General features: G+C 32.3%; 2 protein-coding genes across 2 annotated transcripts; one reads left to right on the top strand and one right to left on the bottom strand.

The window, feature by feature from the left end:
- Positions 1-364: 364 nt before the first annotated feature.
- LOC133831796 (uncharacterized) lies at positions 365-4000 on the bottom strand. Its single transcript, XM_062262210.1, has 5 exons — positions 3952-4000; positions 2387-2392; positions 1612-1798; positions 675-833; positions 365-458 (listed from the first exon to the last, which is right to left on the bottom strand). Exons 1-5 carry the CDS (start codon positions 3998-4000, stop codon positions 365-367), a joined length of 495 nt encoding a protein of 164 aa, XP_062118194.1.
- Positions 4001-9523: 5523 nt separating this feature from the next.
- Positions 9524-10657, top strand: LOC133831797 (acyl-CoA--sterol O-acyltransferase 1-like). Its single transcript, XM_062262211.1, has one exon. The coding sequence runs from the start codon at positions 9524-9526 to the stop codon at positions 10655-10657; it is 1134 nt and encodes a 377-aa protein (XP_062118195.1).
- Positions 10658-13308: the final 2651 nt, after the last annotated feature.

Here is a 13308-nt window from a genome sequence, read left to right on the forward strand (position 1 = left end):
TTATATCTATAGATCAGTACAAGGTTACTATATTTGCCTGGTAGCCAAATCACCTGCTGATGCTGAATTTATTGGTTTTTAAAATTCAGATTCCTTGGTTTTGGCTTTAGTTTGCAATCCTAAAGCTTCCTTCTGAACAGCAGCCTGGCTTGACGCTTCATTGGCCTCCCTTTCAGCAGCCTCTTTTGCTTCTCTTCTCTTGAGGTATGAGATACGCTCTTCAAGAGATATGTGCCCTAGTTATTCATAATACTAATTGAATAATTAAACATTTTGCAACAAAAATTATGCACAAATTCTACATCAGACGAAACATCATCCACTAGATAGCTACAGACCTTGACCCCAAGCTGATGTTCACTGGTTAGCTCATCAAACCTCCTTCCACCAATCCTGTTTCTTCCATCAAGTATGGCTGAATTTCAAGTGCTGACTCATTCTCAGAGTCGTCATCATCACTAAGAGATAAATCAAGAAAATACAAAGTATTAATAGAAACTAGCGAGATCTCTAACAATCAATGCGATATCACATACCATAGAAATATCATAGAAGTCTGTCATGAATACACAACAGCTGAATAAAGCTTTTGATGACAGAATAGGGATGCAAAACTTGAATTGATAAATGGAATATAAGTAAAGGAAAACAATCAAGGCCAGTTAAATGCATACCTAACATAAAGGTCGTTAAAATTAAACCTATTAGCAGAAAGGGAGCTTCTATCTTGAGCTTCCTCATATGCATTGTCAATGTCATCCACCTCATCATCGAGAACACGCATTACAAATGGCCTAGAACTTCTTTCTACGCTCTTCACATTTGAAAGTTGACTATACAAAATTTACAGCTGAACGCTTAGTTAAACAGAAAAACACATATGCACCAAGCAGTTATCTAAATCACACACGTACATACACGCACCCTTTCCCCACCCGAACCCCACCTAATTAACACACTAGACCAGATATCAATTCTATCAATTTCTTGTAGTAAATTAATCAAACCGTTTCAAGGCAAATGAATGAAACAAAGTAAGTTATAGAAAAAATTATGGATTGTCCAATACTCGAAAATATAACTTATCTTTCCAAAAAGGTCCTGCCCTAGGAATAAAACAAAAATATTTCAAACTTAATAAAAGACTGTTTTTTGTGGTAGTTCTAAAACACAGAATGAAAACAGAAAGATAAAAACTTGGGGTCGAGAAACTAAATATAATGATAATGGAAAAATAGTAGCCCTACAGAGCATTCAAATTAAAAAACCATCAGGATCAAAGCTCAACAGCAATGATAATCACTGCATAGAATATATTTATGCACACATAATCTGTCTATAATTTGTTCATTATTCAGCTCAGTGATATAAACACCTTATAAAACTTCAAAAGAATTTAAAATATATTAGATTAATGTTTTCCATTATTGTAAATGCATTATTCGCCTAGTTTTCCATTATGTACTAGTGCATTCCATTCATCAACAACAACCATATACTTCACACTAGTTAAAACAGAACATTTCACAAATGACAAATATGGAATAAAATATAGAAATAAGTTGAGACAACTGCAGTTATATAAATATATATATAGAGAGAGAAAGAGACCTTTTCTGAACTATGAGGCCTTGAAAGTGAGTATCAAAATCTGAAATTCCAGAGCTTAACTGGTCAGAATCCATTGATGCTTCTGCTGCTTCAGCGACGCCCAAAAGCTTTAAACACTCATTCCAACACTCATCAACCCTCCATAGAAGCTTAGTTGCAAGACCATAATACCCAACATCATTAACATCTTACATGAACACCCTATTACATTAACTGCGAATTGTCTAAGAATTTGGCCAACTAGAACTAAATAAGTTAATCACAAATTTAAATGTTGTATTTATCTTTCTTGAAACTTCATAGAAAAAAATAAAAATACTATTCAATGCAAAAATATAAACCTAAACTTCAGTTTTTCCTTAAAACTACTGTATTTGAGACTTAAAACCCATTATCATCTCTATCAAGCCATAAATCCAGATAAACAGAAGAAAAAACCAAAACTGTATTATTTTTCTTCAAACTCATGAGTTATTTTAATATATAATAATTATTATAAAAAATAATCAAAGATGATGCCTAAGAATAAAAAATCGTCATTACCCTTTTAGATAAGTGGGGATGTAATCAAAATAAACCATTTTATTCACGGCAACGGTACCCTAGTCGCATTGAAGTCCCCGCTATTACAACACCATCCCCACAGTCCCACCTCCATGCTAACATCTGCAACAACAGAGAAAGAAAGAGAGAGAATGAGATCGTGGGTGAGAGGGAAAGAACTAAATCTGGAGACACAAACAGATGTACATATATCCTTGTATATATATAATACCTATACCTGAAATAAATACATCAAAATAGAACAACATCAGAGCAGAAACAGAACTAAGAAAACTTAAGAAAAAATAGGACAGAAATGGCAAAATAGACAACCAAGGAGGGACAAGTGACTAGCATAACAACCAAATAATAATCGCACCACACTTAATTCATAGTAACTTCTCTTTAAAAGTTCTATGCATCTGCCTTTATATAATACACAATGTCCTAATGGGAATTTATATTTGGAAAGACAACCAAAGAAAAAAAGTTACTTTTTGTAAACAAAAGTAGACCCTACAAGCAAACAAAATTAACAGAAAACAGATGAAAATATTGAATACACCATAACAGATGGAAATACTCATCACAAGCTAAAATGACATGGTGAAAACTTATAAGAAATCAAGCTATAGAATCATGCCTTGTGTAGTCATGATAGCAACAAAAAGGATTATGCCAACAGGTTGCACCTTAAAAAAATGCCAAGCTTGATCACTGGTTAGAAGAGATACATACCATCGAGCCTACACCTCGCCTTGCCAAGCCCTGCCACCATCAACATCATCATTAGAGAGAATTAAGACAGTCTCTTTGATTGATTTCCTAACCTATAAATAAGAGACCAAAAATTGAATGAAAGTTAATAGAAGAATTAATAAACAAATCAACAAATAGCTATACACGAAGATAAAACTCCAAAGTAAATTAGATAAAATATAATCACGTGTGAAGACCTGTTGCCATTTTTTCCTTTCTGTTTTATGTGCATCTGATTGTTTTTTATGCTCTGTATTCTGAATTAGTTTTCTATTTCTATTGTTGCTCTTTCCAACTGCTTAGAAAGACCTTAAGGCATTAGTTGATTAATATATACATAAATAAAGAAACCCATGTAAGAAAGCTCAAATACCTTGAACCTGAATATTAATCAAAGAAACTTCCAACATTGAATGTTGCTTTATGCATTTTAATTTCTCATTAAGACCTAGCTAAAAGCATTGAAGCAATCAATACAAAATATTATATTACCACTGTGTCAAAAAGCAATCAGTTGAATATTTACATTAGATGAAATTAGCGCATAAATGATCAACTCTTAATAATGGACCCATTCTAAAGATACTTTCATCTTTTACCAAAACATTGATAAGTGCTTATAGATATAGGCATGTTCTGTAAAATTATTACTAGGCAGCCACAGAAACGCTCAATCGATTCCTTCCCTCCTTGTTATTAATATAAATTAAATTATAAAATAAGTTGCTAAACACCTACTCATCTCTCTTAGTTCAAAAACAACTTCAGAATAGAGGAAAAGCTGGAAGGAATCAAAGAACTCAAGAAAATAAAAGGTCAAGCAAGAAACTAGAATACAATGAAGCCATATATTATATCAACTCAATGGCTAAGAAATAAAATAAAAAACTCAAAAAAACTGAGTTGAGTACATACCATGTTGAGTAATTGGAGATAAGCACTTTGGCGTTATCAAATGAGAACGACAGGTTTCAATAATTTTATAAATTGCCTACATATGGAAGCAAATTTTCAATTATCAAATGGCCAAATTCTCACAATCCAATTTGGTTGTATCCTCAATTAGACAAGTGCCAATGATCTCCATTTCATCATTACAAAAAAAGACATAAAGGTAGTGTGCAAAACATAGTATTTCAGGCAAAAAAATGAGTAATAAAATAGAAGAACAAATTTACAAAACATGCAAAATTTAAATCTAATTTCATTTCTTTTCACTTCTGTGATCAAGAACCTAAAATATGCAAATGAAATACAATTGCAAAAACTGATATGCAAATAATCATAGTTTAACTTTAAGAGAGTAAAGCTTCAGATCACACTTATAACAAAAGCTTAATAAAATCAGATAATAGAACTTGCATAAATCAAATCTAGACTATCCTAACTTCATACAAAAAAAATACAGCAAAAAGGACTAAAGGAGAGGTAACTACAAAAATACCAACACAAGCAATTCTAACCATGGTAGAGACTAACTACAATCAGTTACAGGAAGAGTCTATATTAACAAACCAAACATTAATACTAATAGAACTAAAGACACTAACAAATACAAATAGTAAAGTATTGACTAAGTGTTGCCGGCAAGAGAATACTCAATAGTTATATGGTTAATAAATTTATTAATTAATTGATTTTAAAATCACTCTTCATTTACCTAAAAGTTTCATTTACTTTCGGTGAATTTATTCCAAAGTGAGTCAAGAATCTCAATCTATCCAATAGTTTGAATAAGTATATACCTTACTTAACCCTTCATATTAGTCGTGCATGGAGGCATTCAAACTAAGGAAAAGCAACTAAACAAACAGTCGGTATGCACATAAATGAAATAAGAAAGAGAACCCTTCAAACATGTTCTTCAACACTCACAAGAACCAACATTTTCACAACAATTGTGCTCTCAAAACTTTCTCTCAACACATACAAAATAAAAAGGTGACTCTTATTTATAGACCTCCAACCAAATAGAAATAAGATAATCATATGCTGAAAAAATTCCAAGGCATTTTTCATATATATTCTCATCAAAATAAGAAAACATAACAATACAAAGTCTGACATAGAAAAAATAAGACCAACAAGCCAAAAATGCCACAAAAGATAATGACACACAGAACATGAAAAATTTCCCACAGGCCCCAACAACTAAACTCTAAGGCACACTGTGAGGATTAACTACTCCAAATCCATGATTTAAAACACTTAGATTTAACACAAAAGAAGTAGCATGAAAGCAGAAATGAAAAATAACAGAGAAATTAAGAGAACACAACTAAAATTACTTGGTTACAAAACTAGTTCTCACAAACATAGCTCTCTCGAGAGACAAATGAGCCTATATATATGAAAGTCAGGATTTTAGAAATAATTCCAACACAAGCATATATATATATATTGATAATATTCAAAATAATTTTTTGATATTAAATTGAAATCTGAAAAAAAAACAAATTATACCTCACAGAGACAAACAGAGGTCTCCAGTTCTTGCTCAAAGCCAGCGGGAGAGATAAACAGTGAGGGGGGGACGAGAGACTCAACGACTACAGCACGGGCGTGGTCGTGGTGTGCTTCAGTTGCATGAGTACCGGCGTGAGGGAGGCTTCAGCAGGGGTGTGGTTGTGGTGTGGTTCAACGGTATGGGGGTTAGAAAGCCGAGAGAATGTGAGAGAGCGAATGAGAGAAAGAGCAAGGGAGAGCGAATGAGAGAAAGACTGAATGCACTGAGAGATTAGGGATTAGGGATTAGGGATTTGAGACTGAATGCAATGAGAGAAAGACTGGTAGAGATTAGGGATTTGAGAGAGAGAGAGGCATGCTGGTAGAGAGGCACTGAGAGATTAGAGATAAGTTTTTTTTTTCATTTGCTGTTCTCTTTTGTCAATTTCAGGCGGCAAAAAGTGTTTCATTTACCGCCTAAATTTTTTTTCCCGTGTCTTTTTTTCTCCGTGTCTCCGTATCAATAGCACTTCTAAAATTATGTTATATTTTAATGTAATATTTGAGAAAAATTGTTGTAGTGGAATGAATAGGTTAAGTTGGTTTATCAATGTTGAAAGATCAGATCTGGAAATGTCAAGACATGTGAGTCAACAACAATATCAATTTGAAATAAATTAAGCTTCTTGAACACAACAAAGTCCAGATCGGAAGCAAAGGTTTGAATATTTAAGTGAGATAAGATAGAGTTTGAAATAATGATCACAATTGAGTTGTCACTTATCAACACAGCATTTGAAAGCCACCCTTTTTTTAATTTAATCATATGCAAGACATTCGAAAACCTGCACATACTAATATTAATTTAAAAGCTCAACTAAAAAATCTCCTAATTAAATCATGTATATATATAAATTAAGAATTATATAACTCATCTTAAATTGTATGGTACCTAATAACAAAAGTCTTATAACAATAATCACTATATGAAATCTTTTTATTTGGAAAAAAGACCATGTTTTTTAATTCCTTTCTGTGATCAATTTAGTGAAATTTTTTTCAAGTTGAACTGATTGTATGTAAGCAATAAATGTATAAATTTAGTTTCCAATTTTGAACAATTAAACCAAATTTTAATAACATATATAATTAGTATATATATATATTGAGCGATTATACTCAATTTATTTTTTGATAACATCGATGCAATCATTTTATGTTTTTTATACCTCGATAACTTTTTTTTTAATTTTTTTTGTATGACGGTGTGCATTGTAATTATTTAAGACGCTCTGCAAATTTTTAAGAAATTCCAAATAATTTACATTGCCGAAAATAAGATTCAAACAGTTACTTTTACACGTATATACAAAAAAATAAACACGAGTGTAACAAGATGTTTGAGCCTTGTTTTCGATACTATAATTTATTCAAAATTTCTTGAAAATTTATAGAAAATTCTAAATAGCTACAATGTACACCGTCATATAAAAAAAATTAGAATTACATTTATCGAGAGGAAAAAAAAAATACCGATATTATCAAAAAAAAAAAAAATTATATGTGTATTATTCATTTATATATATATATATATACATATATTAGAAAACTCTCTTTTTTGACTCGTATTCATGTATCTGTACGTTATTTATTAAATTATTTATAATAAAAAATAGCTTAGAATATCATATACAACAACCATATATACAAGTTATTATTAAAAATAGCAGTAAACGTCGGTTTACACAAGCTATCTTATAAAATAACAAAATTGAACGTTGCACGTCCTTTTTTTATTTATCTTGACTTCAACAAATTTATATTGAGAATCTAATTTAATTAATAGGTTTTATAAAATTGCAATTTTTAGACTTATTATTTAATAACATTATTGGTAATAAATAATAGAGATCCACCAATGAAATTTTGCTATATATTTCTTAATTAGTGGACTCATCTCAATGAATTGTCCCATGGGTGAGTTGTAATTAATCTCTGCCTGCCATTATTGTACCTTTTTTTTTATTCCATCTCTAAAACAATATTTTGATAATATTTGCACTCAATTTAATTTTAACATAATAAAAAGATAAATTTTCTTTTTCCAAGCAAATTCACTAAGCTTGTAATCAATATGCCAATTATTTTTAGTTCATTAGAGGTTGAATCAATCAACTATGTATAAATATATAGAGAATTTTTTGTATAGCGGCTTCACTTTAAACCCTATTGGTGGGGTTCTTCAGTGATTTCGACCCGTGAACAGTTTTTAGTGTTTTTTTTTTATGACCGTGTATATTGCACTTATTTAGAGCATTTTGCAAATTTTTAGAAAATTCTAAATAGTTTACAGTATCGAAAATTAAGTTCAAACATGTTTTCCACGCGCATAAAAAAAATTAGTCACACATGCAACAACATGTTTAAACTTAATTTTCGGTATTGTAAATTATTCGGAATTTTTTGAAAATCGCGCCGATGCTCTAAATAACTACAATATACACGATCATAAAAAAAATCGCGTCTGTCTCCCCAAAAAGTATGGAGGAGTTGGCTTCTTTGAGGGCAGGAAGTGGAATATTTCGTTGATGGCCAAGTATATCTGGGCTATTTCGAGCAAAAAGGATTGCTTATGGGTTAAATGGATAGACTCGATCTACCTTAAAGGCCAAAATTTCTGGTCTGTTCCCTTAATTAATGATACCAGCTGGTATTTTCAGAAGTTATTGAAGCTGAGATCTGTTATAGATTCTGCTGCTGTTAGCTCTTCGGGATCTAAAGGGAAATTCAAAGCAAAATCTCTTTATCTTTCTCTTATCACAGCTAGCGAGGTTCAATATGCATCTGCTATATGGCATCGCTTATGTGTCCCGAACACAGGTTTATTTCCTGGCAAGCAATCAATGAACACCTCCTTACTCGAGATAAACTGGGGAAATTTCTGGATCTGGCCACCTATCTGTGCCCGGTCTGTGATAATGCTTTTGAGTCCCACCAGCACCTCTTTTTTGACTGCACCTTCACTAAGAAAATTCAGCAAGAAGTCAGCTCCTGGTCTGGTTTTCAGAGTTGGCCTCAGACCATTGATGCCTGGAAGTCTTAGAGCTCTAGAGCCTGTTCAGACCTTGGGTATCAAGTGTGGAATGCTATTCTTTCAGCAGTTTTCTACTCTGTTTGGTGTAATAGGAACAAATGTGTTTTTGATCTGTGTTGTAACTCAGTGATGATAGTTAGTTCATCTATAAAATTAGCATCCAAAGCTAGAGTTAAGGGAATTAGTTGTTCCAAAACTAAGATTAGAGACAGAGATGTAATTAGCCGGATCAATTCCCTGTAATTTCTTTCCTTCTGGCAGTTTGTTGTAGCTGCTAGTTAGTTCTGAGTTTGTAATTGTTTTGTGTTTGTTGAATATAAATTTCTCCTTTCTTCAAAAAAAAAAAAAAAGTTATCCACTAAAAAAAAATAAAAAATCGCGTCGAAAATTGTTGAAAAATCAAGAACACTGAGAGTCTCATCGGTAGGACTTAAAGTGAAGCCCTAATTTACAAAAATTATCCTATATATATGAGATAATAATAACTCACATTGTCATTTTCATAAAACAAATGAAAACAAAATAATCTATACATGAATGGGTTTCTATATTTGTAGTGGATTTTTTTTTGAACAAAAATAGAATATGAATTTTTTTATTTGTTGATATCCAAAAATCCCATATAAAACTTTAACTAATTAATCAAAAATAATCTCATATGAAAATTTTTAAGTAACCAAATCTCATACAAAACTAATTTATCAAAATCCCATATATATCAACAAGATATCTCATTCTTCCATACACAAATAAAGAATTCCTTCCTCAAAACAAGAAAATAAAATAATCTCTATGATCCAATCTATTATTTATTATGTCATGTTCTTGGTTTCATTGATTATAATAAGAACATATTATATATGCATTCATATACATCACAACTTGTCCTTATGGTCCTCCATACCTCTCCTATATATGATTCTTTGATTCATTATTTCATATCCCACTTCTCATCACTCTTTTGTAGTTATATATATATATATATATATATACACATATGTATATACTTTGTCCATATTGATTTGGTCAAAATCTTTGGATTCTTCTTCTTCTTCTTCTTCTTAGAAAAAGATGTTAAGATTGGAAGATTACACTATTCAAATGGAGGGTCATGAAATGAACAAGTTGTTTAAGGTATGCCTTATAATTATTGTATCTCTATCTTATTGCTATGTTATTGGTAAAATAGTCTCAAAGGGTACCAAAAGACTCGTATCTATAATCCCAATTCTCATCCTTTTTCTCTTACTTCCTCTAAATTTCACCTCAATCAACTGTGGGGGTATTTCTGGCTTTTTCATCTCATGGCTTGCAAATTTCAAGCTTTTGCTCTTTGCTTTCGGAAAAGGCCCTTTGGCTCTAGACCCACCAAAGACTTCTCTTGCTCATTTTATTGCCTATACTTGCTTCCCTATCGAGATACGAAATTACCAAAATACCCTTGACTCCAAAGGCGAAAATAAAGGCCACCCATCTCCTAAAACACCCAAACAAGGCCAGAAGTGGGTTATAATATATGCAATCAAAGGTTTGATTTTGGCCATTTTGGTCACTAGTGTGTTTGGTTACAAGAATTATATGCACCCAAAGGTGATTTTATTTCTTTACAGTCTATACATATACCTCATTCTTGACCTCATCTTAGCCACCACAACGGCTCTGGCTCGAGCCGTGAATGGAACAGAGCTCGAGCCACATTTCAACGAACCATACCTCTCCAGCTCACTACAAGATTTCTGGGGCAGGAGGTGGAACCTCATGGTAAGCCGTGTACTGCGTCCCACAATATACAAACCCACGTTGGGCTTCTGGGCCCGCATAATTGGGCCCAAATGGGCTTCTGTACCAGCTATTATGGCCACGTTTATGGTCTCTGGGCTCATGCACGAGCTCATATTCTTCTACTGGTGTCGTGTGTGGCCCACGTGGGAACCCATGTTGTTTTTCGTCCTACATGGCACTTGTTTGTCTGTGGAGATTGTTTTGAAGAAGGCAGTGGGGACCGCCACTAATGACACGTGGCGAGTGCCCAGGTGGATTTCTGGACCGTTGACCGTTGGGTTCGTTATGGAGAGTTGTTTTAGGCTTATGTTTCCACATGTTCTTCGTTGTAAGACCGATTTAAGATTGCTTGGAGAGTATGCTGCTATTGGTGATTTTTTTAAGAATATCTTTACTCACAAACTACCTTTGTTTAGCCATTAAAGAAAAAAAAATGATTGTTTTTTTTTTAATTTTAGAATTTTATCTTTATCATCATGAATAGAACGAGAATGTATTGGATAAACGATACCGAATATTAACATATAAACCGATATCAAAGGCATGACATAAAACAAAAACATTAAAAACTAAACAAGAATTGAACAAAGATATTCATACTCAATATTGCACAATAAAATCATCTTATTTAAGACATCAAATATAATATGAATGAAAAAAGTTTTATATACACCTTTGTGATCAAGTCTGTGAACTGAGATAATTATACGTTGCTCATCACAATTCACCCACCTACACATTAAATATCAAAATGGTACTTGGGATGTAGATGAACACTACTATCTCATTTTTCCTCTAAAACATTTATTGTTCACACACACTTAATAAAATGGTGTAACCTTTCTTATAAACCATAATAGGCATATTTGGCCTAGATACCCAATGAGAGGATTAGTTGTCTTGGCTCAATGGACTGGTCTAAAGACATTAAGAGCGTGTCTATGGGCCCCGAGCGTGTCAGTACATTATGGCCCGATGGTAATAGTATGCAATACCGATTATATAGTTATCTTTACATACTAATCACGACACTACGTGAGCAACGTTTAATTATGTTAATCCATATAAAATATTATAACATATTTATCATGATTCACATAAAAATGGAAATTTGCAAATCCACCAAAAATGATGGATTTTTATTTTTATTTTTGAGAATCGAATAATAAAAGTTGTACCCTTTTTTAGCTTTCCCATTAATCTCATTAATTTCAGAAATATTTTTGTCTTGTCCCACATTTATAATGTATTATTAATTTGGATATTCAATAAGTTATGAATAAGATATTAATGTAATAATCTGTTTGGTTGATAATGTCTCCTTGTTTGAGCTCATCTATTTTCATGAGATTTTGACTATATATATTTGTATTATTTATGTTCATATATGTAAATTTATCATTTTGAATTTATTTCTTCAAACAATTGCTTTGTAAGATTTTATTTTATCTCAAAGTAGTACCACTATTGTTCTGGTGTGGGAACAAAATTGCTCTTTAAATAAGTTGATTACTTATTTATAATTCAGAAGAGCTTTATGCGTTTAATGCTCTTGATCTGCCTTTAATAATGTTAGTTTGTAAAGTGTTGCTGTGGAGAACATTCTCTATCTTGGAGGACCTAATATTGCCTCAGAAGTATTTAACAATGGAGCTGAAAAATGGAGAAAACCCTTGGACAACAATGGCAATGGCACACTTTACAATCCTCATCATTGGAAAATAAGCATTGTCTGTATAGCCCTCCTAAAAATGAAATTAGTATTAATGTACTCAAAAAATGCTTTGTTGTTTAAAACTTCAGTTGTTGGTTGAATGAATTAGCTTGAACCTTACTTACACCCTGAAGAAACACATGACAGAGCCAGGAGTATCTTATAAAAAAAGACCAGAGTATGATTTTTTTTAGGAGGCCAAAACAAAGAAATAAGAAGTAATTATATAAAGAAAATACTATATATATATTTTTCAAATTTTGAAGGGAGCCAAGCACCCCTCCTTATACTACTAGATCATCCCTGAGCAAGTTGTTCTGGTTGAGCCCTGTCCTATTGCTTAAAATGTTCTATTTTGGTTGATGCATATTTTCTTTATTTTTCGAGTTTTCAAGGGTCAAATTGTATTTCTTTATGTAGTAGTGAGTCTTGTAATTGTAATGTCCCAAAATCCCTAATGAGATTTAATGGTCAGATTAGTAGGTCGGGAGGGTCATAATTGATTTATTATGCCATTAAATGATTACATGCATGTTTATGTGAATTATATTATTATATGATGATAAATGCATGCATGTGGGTCCACTTTTTATTATAAGGGTATTTTGGTAATTTGGCACGTTGAGGGCATATTTGTATATTTTCATGCATGTTGGTGATTATTGATGAGGCCACATTATAATGTGGATTTGTTCGAGCTATTTAGCATGAGACGATCTTTTAATGCAAGTTAACAGTTTGATCATAACGGAGTTAATTTTGTGGCTTGGGGTAATTTGATGATTAGTACATTACCATGAATTAAAGGTTAATGGGATATGATTTATTGACATTTGAGAATATTGAGAATAACGAGAATTGGATGGCGTTAATTATAATTAACGAGATAAGCGGGGAATGACAGTTTTGCCCTTGGTGGCTGATAAGGGTTTTATTTAAGCCTAGGGATATTATGGTCTTTTGACCTTAAGATATATATCACTTGAGAAGTTGCAGAAACTTGTAAAAACAGAGTGTCTTCTTCTTCTTCTCCCGTTCATCTTTTCTCCTTGTTTTCTCTTTGAATTTTTGAGCTTCATTTGAGGAATCAAGCTAGGGAGTTAAGCGTTGATGGTCTAAGGTTGTGTTCCACCATTGAAGAGGGTTCCATACTAAGCTTGAGTAAGAATTCAGCCACGAAACTCTGGTTATACTCTGTTTTTCTATTAGTTTTCAGCTGAGAATTTTGAAGTGGATAGTCGAGAATTCATGGAGGTTTTTGGGAAAGTTTGCTTAGGTTTTGATGAGGTTGAGGTATGGATGAAGTTTTGGGGTTAAATTATAGGTTTGGATGATGTTTGGGGTTGATTTTGGGGACATG

This window comes from Humulus lupulus, chromosome 4 (assembly GCF_963169125.1).
Source record: "Humulus lupulus chromosome 4, drHumLupu1.1, whole genome shotgun sequence".
NCBI lineage: Eukaryota > Viridiplantae > Streptophyta > Magnoliopsida > Rosales > Cannabaceae > Humulus > Humulus lupulus.